This window comes from Xenopus laevis, chromosome 1L (genome assembly GCF_017654675.1).
Source record: "Xenopus laevis strain J_2021 chromosome 1L, Xenopus_laevis_v10.1, whole genome shotgun sequence".
Classification (NCBI taxonomy): Eukaryota; Metazoa; Chordata; class Amphibia; order Anura; family Pipidae; genus Xenopus; species Xenopus laevis.
Genome location: NC_054371.1, coordinates 200,648,560 through 200,666,554, shown reverse-complemented (window position 1 = coordinate 200,666,554; position 17,995 = coordinate 200,648,560). Strand labels below are relative to the sequence as shown.

Sequence of the window (17,995 nt, the reverse complement as noted above, 5' to 3'; positions counted from 1 at the left end):
ACAGACTCACTTTTCAGCCATAGACATTTCTTTTAACTGTTTTTGATTTAGAACCATGAATTTGTTCAGTGTCAGGAAGGAAGCTCATGCTGTTGGCTGTTTAAATACGAGTAGACTGTGACACAAAATGGGATTAATGCTGGCCATGTTTAAAGATAGAACAAAGCTTCCTGTTAAATTTCGTTTGGAAGCACCCCACAGGGACTGCAGAATGTCTGACAGGGAAACGGTGGCTTTCCAGCTGCTGTCCCTGCACCACTCCCATCCAAGGTAATTCAGCCCAGATGCTGAGGATTCTGGAATGTGTGTATCAGCAGATTTGCCTCTCCTTGTTACCATGATACATTTTATAAGTCAAAAAGACAATGCAGAATTCTTGGAAAATTAACAATATTAAAAACAAAATTAAAAATTGGCTTATTTTTCTGCTCTCGCCATTGGGCATATTCATAAATATAAGAACAGCTTCATAATCTATTCTGTAGCAGCTATTGCATATTTGCTCTTATTAGGCTACACAGACTAGTTTTCAGTGTTTAATTGCCCTTGGTGTAAATATACAATCTATGGCAGTGATCTCCAAGTAGTGTCTCAAGAGCGACCTGTTGCTCACCCAATGCCTTGGATGTTGCTCCCAGTGGCCTCAAAAAAGGTGCTTATTTTTGAATATCTACCTTGAAGGAAAGTTTTAGTTGCCTAAAAACCATATGTACTAACTTCTGTAGGCTTCCAGTCCACATACAGTAGGTGCTATCAATAGCAAGTCAGAACCAATATTTGGCACCCCAGAAACTTTTTGCTTGAAACTTTTATGCTTGTGTTGCTTTCTAACTTTTTTATTATTTATATTTAAATGTGGCTAACGGAAAAAAAGTACAGTCTATAAGGGGAGGACTCAGCAGGTTATGCTTTACTAAAGCAGAATGGAAGCATTTTTTAACAGAAGAAGCAGCAGTTCCTGTGCTTCGTTAATCTTGTTGTGTTGTCACGCATCCATGATGCAGCCTCCACATCACCTAGGAACCCAAGGGGGCAGATTTACTAAAGAGCGAAGTGGCTGTCGCTAGCGAAAATTCACAAGAAATCTTATCAGCAGGGGCATCGGCATTTTACGAACAGGCATAGACAATAATTCGCTTGCGAAAGTGTCGCTAGCACAATTTTGTGCCCTATAACCAGGTGACTTTTCACTCAGGTGAACGTTCACTAAAGGGCAAATTTTACAGAACGTTCCTTCTTGCTACATCCTCCTCAATCTTACAGTATGTCTGTGACATCATATCCTGTATGCTGAAAACTCATAAAAGCTGTAAAAAAAAATCTGGCATTTTTTAAAGCGGGATTTCCTTCAGAAGTCCTTACTATAAAAGATTTTTGTGTTAACAAATTTTTGTAACCAATTTGAGGGGCATGACACATTTGTTTAGGGTGGGCTCGTGTAGGACATTAGATGATCTATTTATTCTTTATTTTGCTTCCTTGGACGTGTAATAATAAGTGGCCACTTCAAGCAATTTAACCAAAATCACTAATAAAGACATATATTTGACCTTTATTTACCCGCCCTATTCAAATTGACCTAAACATAAGAGTACTAATAAAGTTTCACTAGGCAAAATTGAACGCTAACAAATGCTCACTCGACGAATTAACGCTAGCAAAACTTCGCCAGTGTTCGGCTGCTGAGACAAAACTTTGTGTTTTAGTGGTAACGAATTTACGCCTAGCGAAGTGTGGCGGAGCGTTTGCTGATGAAAATTCACTCTTTAGTGAATTTGCCCAAAGGAGTTGTGGAGGCCGCAGCATTGATTTGATCGTAGGGGTGATGTTGATCTCAAGTAAGGTCTGAGGAAGGTGAAAAATCTCCCTTTGTGCCCTTTTATACACTTTAACCCCCCCCCACCCAAAGCTGCTTAGATAAGCAATGGAATATTCAGAAGAGTTAAACATCTATAGAATAAGTAGTATATTGTCTTGTGTGCAGCAGGAGTAATAAAGTGCAAGTTCCTCTACCAAGAGAACTTTACTCAAGTGCCTTAGAAGTGACACGTCCTTAGTGCCTCACGTGACCTGCTAGTTTTGCAATATTTCCTCCTTGCTCAACATTGTATCGTTGCCATGTGCTTGTTTAGCCTGACCCTTTAATCTGTTTAGAGATTTTTAATGGAAACTATCAGTAGTGAGAAATATTTTATCAGAAAGCTTTTGTGTTTCTAGGACATATGGGAAAGCACCGCAGAATGTGTCCTTCCAATTGCATGAGGCAATAAGTACCTTGCTCACAAAGGCAAACATGAAGTTGCTTTGCTAAACATTGTGGGGCACGTGTGGGTATAAGTGGCAGCTTGAAAAAAAAATTAAAATAGCTGTAATTTTTTCCTTGGCTGTTTAGGAAAAGAAACGACTGGGTTGTACTAAGAGGATATCTAGCCTTTGAATGAAAACACCTTTTAATTTAAAGGGGTGGTTCACCTTTAAAGGATGTCGAGATTTTTATGATGTCGTTTTTTATCTCTAAATTACATTGTTTACAGTGCAAATAATTCACTCTACAAAATAAAAATTCCATTCTTGAACCAGCAAGTGTATTTTTTTTAGTTGTAATATTGGTGTGTAGGCAGCCATCTCAGGTCATTTTGCCTGGTCATGTGCTTTCAGAAAGAGCCAGCACTTTCTGGAAGGCTGTTGTTTCTCCTATTCAATTTGACTAAATGTGTCTCAGTGGGACAAGGATTTTATTATGTTCTGTTCTTGGATCTACAAGGGAGCTGTTATCTTGTGTTAGGGAGCTGTTATCTGGTTACCAGCAACGTAACTAGAGGGGGGCAGGCCCTGGCGCTGGTACGTGCAGCTGGGTCCCCCACCCCCTCCGTACGCCAGGAATCCGCCCGGAATAAGTGGCGTACGAGCTGCCGGGGGTCCCTGAGAGGGTCCCTGGCCCAATCACACCCCCTGCTCCCCCGGTAGTTGCGCCACTGCTGGTTACCTTCCCATTGTTCTGCTAATGGGCTGCTGGAGGGGAAAGTGAGGGGGTTTATATCCCTGCAACTTGCAGTGCAGCAGTAGAGTGACTGAAGTTTATCAGAGCACAGGTCACATGACTGGGATCAGCTGGGAAACTGACTACGTCTAGCCCCATGTCAGATTTCAAAATTAGATCTAAAACAATCTGTTTGCTCTTTTGAGAAACAGATTTCGCATGACCGTATCCCTTTAAGTTAACTTGTAGCATGTTATAGAATGGCTAAGTTTAAGCAACTTTTCAGTTGGCCTTCGATTTTTCTTTTTTGTAGTTTTTGAAATATTTGCCTCCTTCTGATTTTCCAGCTATCAAATGGCCCCATCTAAAAACATACCCTGTAAGGCTGCAAATTTATTGTTACTTTTTATCAATTCAGGGCTTCCTCTATTCATATTCCAGTATCTTGTTCAAATCAGTGTATGGTTGACAGGGTAATTTGGACCCTAGCAACCAGATTGCCAAAATGGCAACTGGAGAGCTGCTGAATTTAAAGCTAAATAACTTAAAAACCACAAATAATAAAACACGAAAAGTTCTGTTACTTTGAATTTCAATTACACTCTTCCCTCTGCATAGATCTGCTCTATCTTCTTTGTCTATGGTGGGATGGGTTCAGACAGCAGCACCTTCCATGGAGACCAGCTGTACTTGGGTGGACTTGGCAGATTAATATTTGCTTTAGCTTGTGGGATACAGGAGTTTTCCCTGGGTGAATGAGACAACAATGGTGGTACATAACCGGAGTAAACGATTGAGTGCTGTACTTGGTGCAATATTTGTTACCCTGGGTTGGGTGCATGTGCTGTTTCTCATCCCCAGCCTGTTTGTAATTTTAAATGAAAGACAAATTTCCTACTGGAAATAAATCTGTTTCCTGCTAGTCACGTGGCTCTGTTTTCTTCCTGTTACTGTATGCTTTATCACTCAGTCAATTGAGTTTCAAGGCTCAAGACAGGATAATTGTCCCTTTGTATAAAAGTCTCAGGGTTGCGTTTTGTATAGTAGCATGCATTCCTCCTGTCGGCCTTTTACTGCAGAAGTAACGCCAAAAAGAGTTTTTTTTAAAGTAATTCATTTATATTGTGGCGCTGCTTCAGAAACACTGCTATTGTTTATATAAATAAGTTACTGTATAGCCATGGGGACAGCCATTCAGTATGGAAAAGGAGAAAAGACAGGTTACATAGCACTTAACAGATAACTCTGTAAAATACAATGGGTTTAGTTCTCACACAGTAATCTAAACATGTTTTATTATTTATATATATATATATATATATATATATATATATATATATATATATATATATATATATATATATATATATATATATATATATATATATATATATATATATATATATATATATATATATATATATATATATATATATAATATATATATATTTTTATTTGGACATGACCAATATCTGCCTGGTTTGATAATCTGATTTCTGTGTTCTTTTCTTAACCAGCCTGCCAATGGGTGCATGGTGTATTTGAATTTTGTGTTCTTTGTATTGCTGGTGTATAACATTCACAACACAAAATTAATTGCACTACTCCCTCTGCTGTAGAAAGACATTTTGCTGTTGGAAATAAGATCATGGACACTAACTTTTTACAGCATAGTGATGCATTTTTTAAGAGTCAAAGGGTTTCTTCCCTGCGGCTACTCAATGTAAAAGTTGTGCCAGCTGAATCTTGATGCACTTGTGTGTCACCTTAAACATTCAAGTCAGTCTTGGTTAGCACAGTGACAACTGACAGTCTTTTTGCGGCTCTGCTACTCCGCAGGCACGTGTATGGCCGACATCATTCATGGGCTTGTGTTACTGTTGTGTTTGTGCACAAATATTATGTTAGAACATCCTAATAACCCTAAGCAACCAATCATTTAAGTGTTAAGTGCTAAATCACTATCATGTGTCACAGGACCGCGGTCAGACAATGCTTTTGTTTGCGTATGACCTCCTGTATGATATTGTTCTTATGGTAGAGACACGAAGATTCACGGAGATTTAGCCGTCAGGTGACAAATTGCCTCTTCTTTGGGCGACTTATCTCCCCGAACTGCCTTCCCGCCGGCTAGAATCTAAATCGCTGGTGGGATGGCACTCGGAGCGCTCTGTTTTCCAAAGTTGCCTCACAAGGAAACTTCAGGCGACTTTGGAAAACGCGCTCAGAGTGCCATCCCGCCGGTAATGAACTGATGTCCAGTACTGGTAAAACTGGTGTGTTTGCTTCAGAAACTATACTTTAGTTTATATACTAGCTGCTGTTTAGCCATGGGGGCAGCTATTCAAAGCTGAAAAAGGAGAAACGGCACAGGTTGCATAGCAGATAACAGATAAACAATGTAGCATATAATTGGATTCTACATATCTTATCTGTTAATCTTCTATGTGTCCTGTGCTTGAATGGCTGTCCCTATGAATACACAGCAGCTTGTTTATATAAACTGAAGTAGTGTTTCTGAAGCAAACACACCAGTTGTAGAGAGAGATTTAAATAATTTGCAGGAAGTAATAACGTTGCTGCTATAAAAACTGCTTTTTCACTTGACATACCTTTACAGCTTATCTTAGTTCTTCAGTGAAATTGCTGAGTCAGTATGTTTTTCCCATAGTTGCCAGTGCTAGAAACGTAACATAGGTGGGAGTGAACAGCTGTGAAAAATATTACACAAAGGGGCAGATTCATTAAGGGTCGAATTTCGAAGTTAAAAATACTTCGAAATTCGACCCTCGAATTGAAATCCTTCGACTTCGAATATCGAAGTCGAAGGATTTAGCGCTAATCCTGCGATCGATCGATCGATCGAAGGATTTTTATCCAACGATCGAAGGAAAATCCTTCGATCAAAAAATCACAGGCAAGCCTATGGGGACCTTCCCCATAGGCTAACATTGACTTTGGTAGGTTTTACCTGCCGAAGTAAAGGGTCGAAGTTTTTTTTAAAGGGGAAGTACTTCGACTATCGAATGGTCGAATAGTCGAACGATTTTTCGTTCGATTCGTTCGATTTCGTTCGATTTCGAACGAATTTAACCAATTCGATGGTCGAAGTACCAAAAAAATACTTCGAAATTCAAATTTTTTTCATTCGAATCCTTCACTCGAGCTTCATGAATCGGCCCCTTAGGGGCAGATTCATTAAGGGTCGAATTTCGAAGTTAAAAATACTTCGAAATTCGACCCTCGAATTGAAATCCTTCGACTTCGAATATCGAAGTCGAAGGATTTAGCGCTAATCCTGCGATCGATCGATCGAAGGATTTTTATCCAACGATCGAAGGAAAATCCTTCGATCAAAAAATCACAGGCAAGCCTATGGGGACCTTCCCCATAGGCTAACATTGACTTTGGTAGGTTTTACCTGCCGAAGTAAAGGGTCGAAGTTTTTTTTAAAGGGGAAGTACTTCGACTATCGAATGGTCGAATAGTCGAACGATTTTTCGTTCGATTCGTTCGATTTCGTTCGAATTCGAACGAATTTAACCAATTCGATGGTCGAAGTACCAAAAAAATACTTCGAAATTCGAATTTTTTTCATTCGAATCCTTCACTCGAGCTTCATGAATCGGCCCCTTAGGGGCAGATTCATTAAGGGTCGAATTTCGAAGTTAAAAATACTTCGAAATTCGACCTTCGAATTGAAATCCTTCGACTTCGAATATCGAAGTCGAAGGATTTAGCGCTAATCCTGCGATCGATCGATCGAAGGATTTTTATCCAACGATCGAAGGAAAATCCTTCGATCAAAAAATCACAGGCAAGCCTATGGGGACCTTCCCCATAGGCTAACATTGACTTTGGTAGGTTTTACCTGCCGAAGTAAAGGGTCGAAGTTTTTTTTAAAGGGGAAGTACTTCGACTATCGAATGGTCGAATAGTCGAACGATTTTTCGTTCGATTCGTTCGATTTCGTTCGATTTCGAACGAATTTAACCAATTCGATGGTCAAAGTACCAAAAAAATACTTCGAAATTCAAATTTTTTTCATTCGAATCCTTCACTCGAGCTTCATGAATCGGCCCTTAGGGGCAGATTCATTAAGGGTCGAATTTCGAAGTTAAAAATACTTCGAAATTCGACCCTCGAATTGAAATCCTTCGACTTCGAATATCGAAGTCGAAGGATTTAGCGCTAATCCTGCGATCGATCGATCGAAGGATTTTTATCCAACGATCGAAGGAAAATCCTTCGATCAAAAAATCACAGGCAAGCCTATGGGGACCTTCCCCATAGGCTAACATTGACTTTGGTAGGTTTTACCTGCCGAAGTAAAGGGTCGAAGTTTTTTTAAAGGGGAAGTACTTCGACTATCGAATGGTCGAATAGTCGAACGATTTTTCGTTCGATTCGTTCGATTTCGTTCGAATTCGAACGAATTTAACCAATTCGATGGTCGAAGTACCAAAAAAATACTTCGAAATTCGAATTTTTTTCATTCGAATCCTTCACTCGAGCTTCATGAATCGGCCCCTTAGGGGCAGATTCATTAAGGGTCGAATTTCGAAGTTAAAAATACTTCGAAATTCGACCCTCGAATTGAAATCCTTCGACTTCGAATATCGAAGTCGAAGGATTTAGCGCTAATCCTGCGATCGATCGATCGAAGGATTTTTATCCAACGATCGAAGGAAAATCCTTCGATCAAAAAATCACAGGCAAGCCTATGGGGACCTTCCCCATAGGCTAACATTGACTTCGGTAGGTTTTACCTGCCGAAGTAAAGGGTCGAAGTTTTTTTTAAAGGGGAAGTACTTCGACTATCGAATGGTCGAATAGTCGAACGATTTTTCGTTCGATTCGTTCGATTTCGTTCGAATTCGAACGAATTTAACCAATTCGATGGTCGAAGTACCAAAAAAATACTTCGAAATTCGAATTTTTTTCATTCGAATCCTTCACTCGAGCTTCATGAATCGGCCCCAAAGTGTTGGGCAATGTGCCTGGCTAAATGGGGCCAGTGAAATAGGTCTCCATAGACCTCTGTGGTGATAGACCTTTGAGCTACACTGGTCGGAGAGTGTTCCTTATGGAAATTCAGAGATATAATTCTCTAGGTGAGGAGCAAGGTTTAATATTAGTGTTGAAAATGCCAAACGACATCCGCTTTGAGAGGAGCGAAGGAGACGTGATGAAATGTAGTGAGAAGCAGAGGTATGAAGGGCATTTTAAAGGGGAAGCTCACCTTTAAGTTAACTTTTAGAAATGTTATAGCATGGCCAATTCTATGTAACTTTCCAGATGGTCTTTATTATATCTTTTTTTGTAGTTTCAAATGGGGTTTGACTCCATTGAAAAAACAAATCCTCTGTAAAGCTAAATATTTATTATTAATGCTACTTTGTATTACTCCTCTTTCTATTCAGACCCTGTCCTATTCAAATTCCAGTCTCATTCAAATCGATACATGATTGCTAGGGTAATTTTGACCTTAGCAACCAGATTGCTGAAATTGCAGATTGGAGTGCTGCTGAACAAAGCGCTTAAGAATTCAAAAACCACAAATAATAAAAAATGAAAACCAATTGCATATAGTCTCAGAATATTGCTCTATATTAAAATGAATTTACAGGTGAACAACCTCTTTAAGGGTAAGGCCAGACGAGGAGATTTATCGCCACGTCTTTTGCGCAACTATCTCCCCGAACTCACTGAGGCAACTTTGGGCGACTATTGAAAATGCATTGCCGCGTGTGCATTAGCGCAGGCCATTTTACGCTGTAGCCTATGTGGAAAAAATGCTGAGGCATTTCGGGGAGATAGTCGCGCAAAAGACGGGGCGATAAGTCACCAGGCGACAAAATCTCCCCAAATCTACTCGTCTGGCCTTACCCTAAACGTTAGCAAAAGGAAAATGATTGCTATACTTTGCTTAACAGGCAGCCATGACAGAGATTTTATAAGGGAATAAAAAGGTTCCCCCTTAGGGGAGGCCAGGAGGTTTCTTGCAGCAGGTTTTAAAATTGATTGCAGGGGAGTGAGGTGGCAGACTGTTAGTAAGAGGTTGTAGTAGTCTAAGCAGGATAGGAAAAGGGCATGGATTAGTGTTTTAGCAGTTACTTGTATGTGTATTGGCAAAAAAAAAAAAAATGAAGTCTAAGTGATGTGTTCTGCATCATAAATTAAAACTGGTAAGTGTTTGTTGGGCATTCATTACACTCTCAAAATACTCAGTAACTGCATGCTGAACTGTCTTTTTCCCCCCTTGCAGTATATGTATACTATTATATTGACATTAGTATAAATGTATAGGGGAAGCCGTGTTTCTAAAAGTATGTAGCTTGATAGCCATTGATCTTGTGTTTTACATATTACAAATTAGCGCATATTCTGGTCAGAGCCACCTGTTGTTTTTTCTGTGTCAGTGTTGTGATTGATGAATCTGGTCTGTCTTGTTTCTTCATCTCAAAGTGCAGCACTTCTGTTCTACTTTATGGCTGAAATTCTCGATATCATTCTACAGCGTACCAGAGCATTCCGACCACACTAAATATAGATCCTATCCGACACCCATCATTAACTTCAGCCTTTAGAATCTTAATTTGTTGACAGAAGAAAGCCCAGGCTGCAAAGCATCCCTGGAGGCACCGTCTAAACGTATTCTTTGTTTATTAAATTGATTTGTTTTATTGACGTACTAAACCATTTCTTCCTAAATGATGGGCATGGTTCTCATTTAAACAGCTCTTTACAAAACCGTATACTTGTTTTTCTTATATTAATGTAAATTACAAAATCAAATAGTGGTTTCCTGTATGCTCGGATGAGCCATCTAATTGGCTGCGGCTTGAGTTCTCTTTCTATACCGAGCCTATGTGCCGGCTGGGTGGCAATACATTTCAGATGCATTCAAATCACTGCAGTGCATTTAACTGACAGGAGCCTGATTTGACCTCAACAAGAATGGGATTTGACACTGGCCTGTAGGATACAGACTTGACTTCAAAATAGTTTAATGTGTTTTTTATTAACCAAATACATCACATTATTTTTACCGTTAATATTCTGTTGTTTTTATTATGCAAAGCATTATATAGCAAAGTGCCTTATGCATGTATATAGTGATTGTATTTACTCCTAGGTAACTATAATGCAAAACATTCTATAATGAAATGCTTTTAGATAGTGATTGTATTTCCTACTCGGTAACTAGGTTTTATACGAACAGTCCAGTAAATCCTGCCTAGCCTCTATTTAAAGGAACAGTAACACCAAAAAAATATTAAATATCATGTAGTGTTGTCCTGCACTGGTAAAACTGATCTGTTTGCTTTGGAAACACTACTATAGTTTCTATAAACAAGCTGCTGTGTAGCAATGGTGGAAACTGAAAAAAAGTCTATATGGCACAGGTTAAATAGTGGAACAACAGATAACACCATTAGGTTCTACAGAGCTTATCTGCTGTGTAACCTAAGCCTTTTCTCCTTTAGGGCTAGTCCACACGGGGAGATCGGCAGGCGTTTGCGGTCGCGGCGACAAAGCGCCGCGCCAGTCGCCGCGACCGGCGCAGGCGACAGTTTTGTATGGGCGCCTATGTAAAAACGCCTGTGCTAACCACACCAGGCGATGCGCTTTTCAAAAGTCGCCTGAAAAAGCCTGGCGAGGCATTTTCAGGCGACTGTTGAAAAGCGCATCGCCTCGTGTGGTTAGCACAGGCGTTTTTACATAGGCGCCCATACAAAACTGTCGCCTGCGCCGGTCGCGGCGACTGGCGCTGCGCTTTGTCGCCGCGACCGCAAACGCCTGCCGATCTCCCCGTGTGGAATAGCCCTTAGGGTAAGGACACACGAGGAGATTCCGGGAGATTTTGTCGCTTGGCTACTAATCTCCTTGTCTTTTGAGCAACTTTCTCCCTGAACTGCCTCAGCGTTTTTCCCCATAGGCTACAATGAAAAGTCGCCTGCACTAATGCACACACGGTGATGCGTTTTCAATAGTTGCCCAAAGTTGCCTCAGTGAGGCAATTTCAGGCAACTATTGAAAACGCATCGCCCTGTGTGCATTAGTGCAGGCGACTTTTCATTGTAGCCTATGGGGAAAAACGCTGAGGCAGTTCATGGAGATAGTTGCTCAAAAGACAAGGAGATTAGTAGCCAGACGACAAAATCTCCCTGAATCTCCTCGTGTGTCCTTACCCTAGGGTTAGTTCACACGAGGAGATTCGGGGAGATTTTGTCGCCTAGCGACTAATCGCTTCATCTTCTGAGCGTCAATCTCCCCAAACTGCCTCAGCGTGTTTTCCCATAAGCAACTTCGGGCAACTATGGAAAATGCTTGTGCTTTAGCGCAGGCGACTTTTCATTATAGCCTATGGTAAAACACGCTGAGGCAGTTCGGGGAGATTGTCGCTCAGAAGACGCGGTGATTAGTCGCCAGGAGACAAAATCTCCCCGAATCTCCTCGTGTGAACTAACCCTAAATGGCTGCCCCCATTGCTACACAGCAGCTTATTTATATATATAATAGTAGTGTTTCTGAAGCTAACACAGCAGTTTTACCAGTGCTGTTACTGTCCCTTTAATACAGGAGTCCCCAATCTTTTTTACCTGTGAGCAACATTCAGATGTAAAAAGAGTTTGGGAGCAACGCAAGTATGAGAGATTTTCCTGGGGTGCCAAATAAGGGCTGTGATTGGCTATTTGGTAGCCCCTATGTGAATTGCCTGCATACAGGAGGGTCTGTTTGGCAGTAAACCTGTTTATGCAACCAAAACTTACCTCCAAGCCTGGAATTTTTTTTTAAAAAAAAAAGCACCTGCTTTGAGGCCACTGAGAGCAACGTCCAAGGGTTTGGTTAGCAACATGTTGCTCACGAGCTACTGGTTGGGGATCACTGCTTTAATACAAAGGAAGGCAAAAAAAGTCCCAGCTGAAGCCATCTCCTATTTGCCTCAAGACGGGGCAAACATTACCTTCCTGACACTGAAAGGGCAATCAAAACAGGATCTACTTTGTGCTAATAGTTTTAATTTCAGTAACCTGCTGAAAAGGCATCCAATCTGCCAATACGTCCACATCAGGAAGACATGGAGCAACTTCAAAAAAATGTGATGCCAACTAGAAAGACTTGCTGTTGAATGTGGCATTAGTGGGCTTGTTATATACTCCCCTTATATATTTATACATAGTAATTATATCCACCTTTAGGAGAAGGAGAACTAAAGCTGACAATTATAAAACATATATCAAGGCCATATGCTATCTGTGGGTGAGCACCATGCCAAGGTCCAATAACACCAAGTAAATAATAGAGTATATATCTACAGTTATAAGCATTTATTAGTGAACAAACACCACAGCAGTTAATTACAAAATAATGAAAAATATACTCCACATGGCAGCGTCATCCCCCTGTCTGCGTACCTCAAGTTAGCCACACCCTCCTGATGCATTTCACACCATTAGATGCTTCATCATCCAGTGGTGCAAAACGTGTCAGGAGGAACTAAAGCTGACAACTGAAACAGTCTTGCAATGGGGTATGAGTAGTCAGGAAAAAGAGAGAAGACACGGATAGAAACTGTTTTCAGTTGCAGTTATAGTTACATATAACATAAGAATGATCGAATGTTTAAAAAATGTTACTTAGAATTACATTTTCTTTCATAAATGGGAATAAACTGGTTTTGGGAGGAGCCCCCCTCTAAATGCTTCCGTGTAACTGCTTGAATACAAACAAAATATTTAGTGAATACCTGCTGAATTTTGCTTTTGCTAAAGGTAAAAACTAACTTGGCCATAGGAGCCTACAAATGGCTGAATCTCCTTAAAGGCACAGTAACGTAAAAAAAGTGTTTTAAATTAATGAAAATATAATGCTGTGTTGTCCTGCACTGGTAAAACTGCGGTGTTTGCTTAAGAAACACTACTATTGTTTATATAAATAAGCTGCTGTGTAGCAATGGGGGGCAGCCAATTAAAGGAGAAAAGGCTCAGGTTACACAGCAGATAGCAAATAAGCTCTGTCTGTCTAATGGTGTTATCTGTTATCCATTTGTTAGCCTGTGCCATACAGCCGTTTTTCAATTTCCGCCATTGCTCTACAGCAGCTTGTTTATATGAACTATAGTAGTGTTTCTGAAGCAAACAGATCAGTTTTACCAGTGCAGGGCAACACTACATGATATTTTCATTACTTTAAAGCACTTACATTTTTTGGTGTTACTGTTCCTTTAACCTGCAAGGAACCTTTTAACCTTTGCACTGAGGCAAGCAAAAATAAACAGCTATGAGCAGTGGGAGCTGACACTGTGCAGACTGGCAGGGATCAAGTGAATAACAGAGAAAACAGTGCTAGAGAGATTAGGAAAAGGTATAAAAAGTGATCTTGAATCTATGAGCTTGAACCTTGTAGTAGCAGGCTTCACAGAGCAGCCCAAAGGATACTGCTTTCTGTTTTTCTAATCTTCGGGGAATGGGTGCTTTTCTGTGCTTCAATCTCTTTACAGCTTTCCAAAGCCCTTTCAGTCGTTGAATCTCCTGTCGATCATAACTCCTCTATATGTATAGTCATCAGTTTATGCAGAGCTCAAATTGACTTCTTTTCATACTTCTTACCCACAATCCCTTTCTCAGTATGAGACCATTTAGAGCCCTCTTAAGCTTTCTTTGAAGGGTAAGAAGTAGTTGTGCAAATGTGTTCCTTTGTGGAGACAAATGTGTTCTCTGTCTGCCATTCACATATATTCAGTGTGTGGGACGATAACGTTGAGATTTAATGTCATAATGTAGGATGCGATTGACTCATTTTTTTTTTTTTCCTATAGACATAGGTTGTGTAAGTGTAGAGAGACAAACAGACATATCCAGTTCCAGAGCTCGCTAACCGGTGCAATTCCTTCAGCAAATATGCAGCAGTCTCCCTTTCCCCCCCTCACATTGGGGATGTTCCCCTTTGAGTTAACATTTAGTATGATGTAGAGAGTGAAATTCTGAGACAATTTGCAATTGGTTTTCATTTTTTATTATTTGTGGTTTTTGAGTTATTTATCTTTTTATTCAGTAGCTTTTCAGTTTGCAGTGTCTGTAATCTGGTTGCTAGGGTCCAAATTACCCTAGCAACCATGCATTGATTTGAATGAGAATATGGAATATTAATAGGGGAGGGCCGGAACACAAAGATTAGTAATAAAAAGTAGAGATAAATGTTTTGCTTTAGAGAGGATTTGTTTTTAGAGGGGGTCAGTGACCCCCTTTTGAAAGCTAGAAAGAGTCAGGAGGAGAAGGCAAATAATTAAAAAAATAAAACTAAAATAAACAAATAATTGAAAAGTTGCTTAGAATTGGTCATTCTATAACATCCTAAAAGTTAACCTGAAGGTGAAACACCCCTTTAATTCTTTATCAGTCCTTATGTAGAAAGAGACGTTTTCTCAGAATTTAAACAAAATATTAATTTGGGATGTAAACCCCAAAGTATTTTGCCTAATGAATTTGTAGTTCTGAGACAATTTACAATATACATTAGTTACACATGTAGTTTTATGGGCAGATTTATCAAAGGTTGAATTTATGTGAATTTATTTTCACTCTTATACAAATATACTCACAACTGGATGGTTATTTAAGAAAAAATTTGAACGCCTAATATTCAATCAAATAGTCCCAGCCCGATTTTTAATCAACCCCCCCCCCCCCCCGAAAAAAACGAATGTCAGGAAGGCAATTAACATATTCAAATGGTTCAATTGACCTCTGCCATTGATTTATAAATTAACTTGGCAGGTTTTAGGTGGACGAATATTCGAATTAGAACTGTCTCCATGGTCCAGGTATGATAAATCTCACATTCTAATTTACATTTGAATTGTGGGATTAAAATTCGAATGTGTAAACTTTGACACCAAAAAATAAATAGAAAATTTGAATTAAAATTTTGTATTTGACCCTTAAAGTGGACCTGTCATCCAGACATAAAAAGCTGTATAATAAGCCATTTTTTAAATTAAACATGAAATCCAAATTCTTTTTTTTAATCAAAGCATTCATAGCTGTTGTAAACTCATTCAAAAATCTGTTCTGTCAATCAAATACTTGCAAGCAATTACTGTAACTTTACATTCAGCACTTTCTATATGTCACTGCTCTCCCCACATTTCCCCATTCTTGTCACCATTTAATTGTGTAGCCAGGGCATGGGGATGGACATCAGGTCCCCCATTCTGGTGCACAAACAATATTCTGAGATGATGCAAGGCTTGTTAATTGTTAATTAATAACAGTATCCACAAAATGGCTCCTGCCTGCTTGCATTAATTATGAGTTCCCAGATTGATGGAAACAAGATTCAAATAATTTATACAGTGTAATTAAAGTTAATATTGCTTGACTAACATAATAAAATAGAATTTGGAATATTTTTTTTGGGTGACGGGTCCCCTTTAATAAATCTTATTTTTAAATGTCATTGTAACAGAAAGGATTATTTGTTTGTCCTACTATCATCTGCCCTGTTGGTTCTGACTTTTGAAACAATGTAGCCAGCTGATTAAAAGACTTGTGATAAAGTATTCAAGGGAGGTTTTGCTACACCAGTGCAGAAAGGGGACAGACATACGGTATACTGTTTTCAATTGCAAGTATATGTACAGGTATGGGACCTGTTATCCAGAAAACCCCAGGTCCCGAGCATTCTGGATAACGGATCTTTCTGTAATTTGGGTCTTCATGGCTTAAGTCTACTAGAAATTAATTTAAACATTAAATAAACCCAATAGGCTGTTTTTTCTTCCAATAAGGATTAATTATATCTTAGTTTGGATCAAGTACAAGGTACTGTTTAATTATTACAGAGAAAAAGGAAATCATTTAAAAAAAATTTGGATTATTTGGATAAAATGGAGTCTATGGGAGACAGTCATTCCGTTATTTGGAGCTTTCTGGATATCGGGTTTCCGGATAAGGGATCCTATTCCTGTACAAATAACTTGAAAACCACTTAAATGTTTTAATGTATTTACTGGAATGTTGTTTAGAATCAAATTTCCCTTTATTTGGCAGAAATGTATTTTTGGTTTTAAATCACCTTTAGGGTAAGGGAACACCTGGCGATTCGGGGAGATTTAGTCGCCTGGCGACTAATTGCCTCGTCTTTGCGGCGACAAATCTCCCAGAACACCTTCCCTCTGTCTTGCGCAATCCATAATGAAAAGTCGCCTGTGGCATGGCACATGCGACGCTTTGTATTCCGAAGTTGCCACACGAGGAAACTTTGTTCGACTTCGGAATACGAAGCGTCGCGTCAGGCTGCAGGCGACTTTTCATTATAGCCGGCGCAAGACAGAGGGAAGGCGTTCAGGGAGATTTGTCGCCGCAAAGACGGGGCGATTAGTCGCCAGGCGACTAAATCTCCCCGAATCGCCAGGTGTGCCCTTACCCTTAAGTGATGAAAAGACCTGCTGCTACTTTGGCACTTTGCAAGCTTTGCGGTTCACCCCAGGTCAGCTTTTGTTAAGTACAAATGTGCTCTTATGCATTTTTCTGGGTGATAATATGGGTCTTACAGGCAAGATCACCATGGAAGGGACAAAATTGGGGCACTGAGCAATTGGATAAAGCAGTAGGGGTGACATTTGACCCTCTAAAGTCATGTGTGGTGTGATGCGCTAAAGGCCTTAGAGCCAAAACACTGTGCAATATTCCCACTCTAAAGCTATGATTTCTCCTGCGTGCGGAATATTTATGATGTGCTATTTTGTTAAATTAATGTTTGACTGTGTTTGGCAGATTATGTGATTATTTTTTTCCTTATTTCTACATTGCTAACCAATATTTCTGAATCTCCATGAACAGATTAGCTTTTTTATTTTAAGTGATTAAACATGATATTGGCAGTATTTTTGATTGGGTTTCTGTTCTATTTCTCTTATTTTAGCCTCATGAATTTGACGAGTGCCGTTTTGACATCAGTGTTAATGACAGTGTGTGGTATATCCGCGCGCAAGACCCAGATCATCGGCAAAGATGGATAGATTCTATTGAACAACACAAGGTAAAGCTGAAATGTATCTGTGCTGTCATGGGAGGTATCTGATTGGGGGGGGGGGCAAAAATAGTGTTTCTGATACGAACCAAGTACTTGTCACAGGGAGGATGGTATGGTTGTTTTTGGATCTTTTCTTGGAGATGAGTTTTTGGACACCTGGTGTATAAACCTATTAGAAAAGGTTTCTGGAGGTTGCTGTTACTATATACCCACTCACTATGTACCCACTTTTATGTCTTAAAAATGCATCCATATGCGTTATAAGGGAATACTTGGTAGTACATGGTGGCTAGGCTCTTCTCATTGATATAAAAAGCACACAAACTGAAGCGTATACATTTTTCATCAATAAGCTGCTTTTTCAACCTATCATTATTTTCCTATTGCAAACAACCAAACCATGCTGTGTGTCAGTTGTGCTTTGCTGGAATCCTCCAATTTAGGGCTCATACACATGCGTTTTTTCCTGCGTTCCGCTTTATTCCGTTCAGCTGAAGGGGAGCGCAGGAGTAAACACACTCAATTATTGTCAAGGGGCTGTACACAGACGCATGTAAGCACCAAACGCAGGTGGGACGCAGTATCTTGCGTCGGCGACCCCCCCCCAGAACTGCTTTAGAAGGTGAAAAATTACACTTTACACGTCAATATTAGAAAAACAGTCACACAGAAAATAGAAAGTAATTGGAAAAAGCTTTATTTCCGATAAACTATCTGATACCAACTGAACTGAAAAAAGTGTTTGAAGCTGAACAACCCCTTTACCCAGATACAGGGGCTTTCCTTGGAACACAATGCCTAAAATCTTAAGAAGAAAAAAAAACATGAAAAAAACGAATATAATTTTGTCAAAGACATGGATTTATGCTTGGTGATTTATATGGTCTAGATGCTTTGAACCTGGTATTTATTTTCTGAATTATTTTGCTGTTTATTTAGCAGCTTTGTAATTTCGAAAAACGGTCCGCACAC

General features: G+C 39.6%; 1 protein-coding gene across 4 annotated transcripts in view; it reads left to right on the top strand.

The window, feature by feature from the left end:
- cert1.L (ceramide transporter 1 homeolog) overlaps positions 1 to 17,995 on the top strand; it is an 89,594-nt gene that overhangs the window by 23,669 nt on the left and 47,930 nt on the right. For all 4 annotated transcript variants that reach the window (XM_041579549.1, XM_041579544.1, XM_018244373.2 and 1 more), the window contains 1 exon segment: positions 16,913 to 17,029. In XM_041579549.1, coding sequence (XP_041435483.1) covers positions 16,913 to 17,029 — 117 coding nt within the window.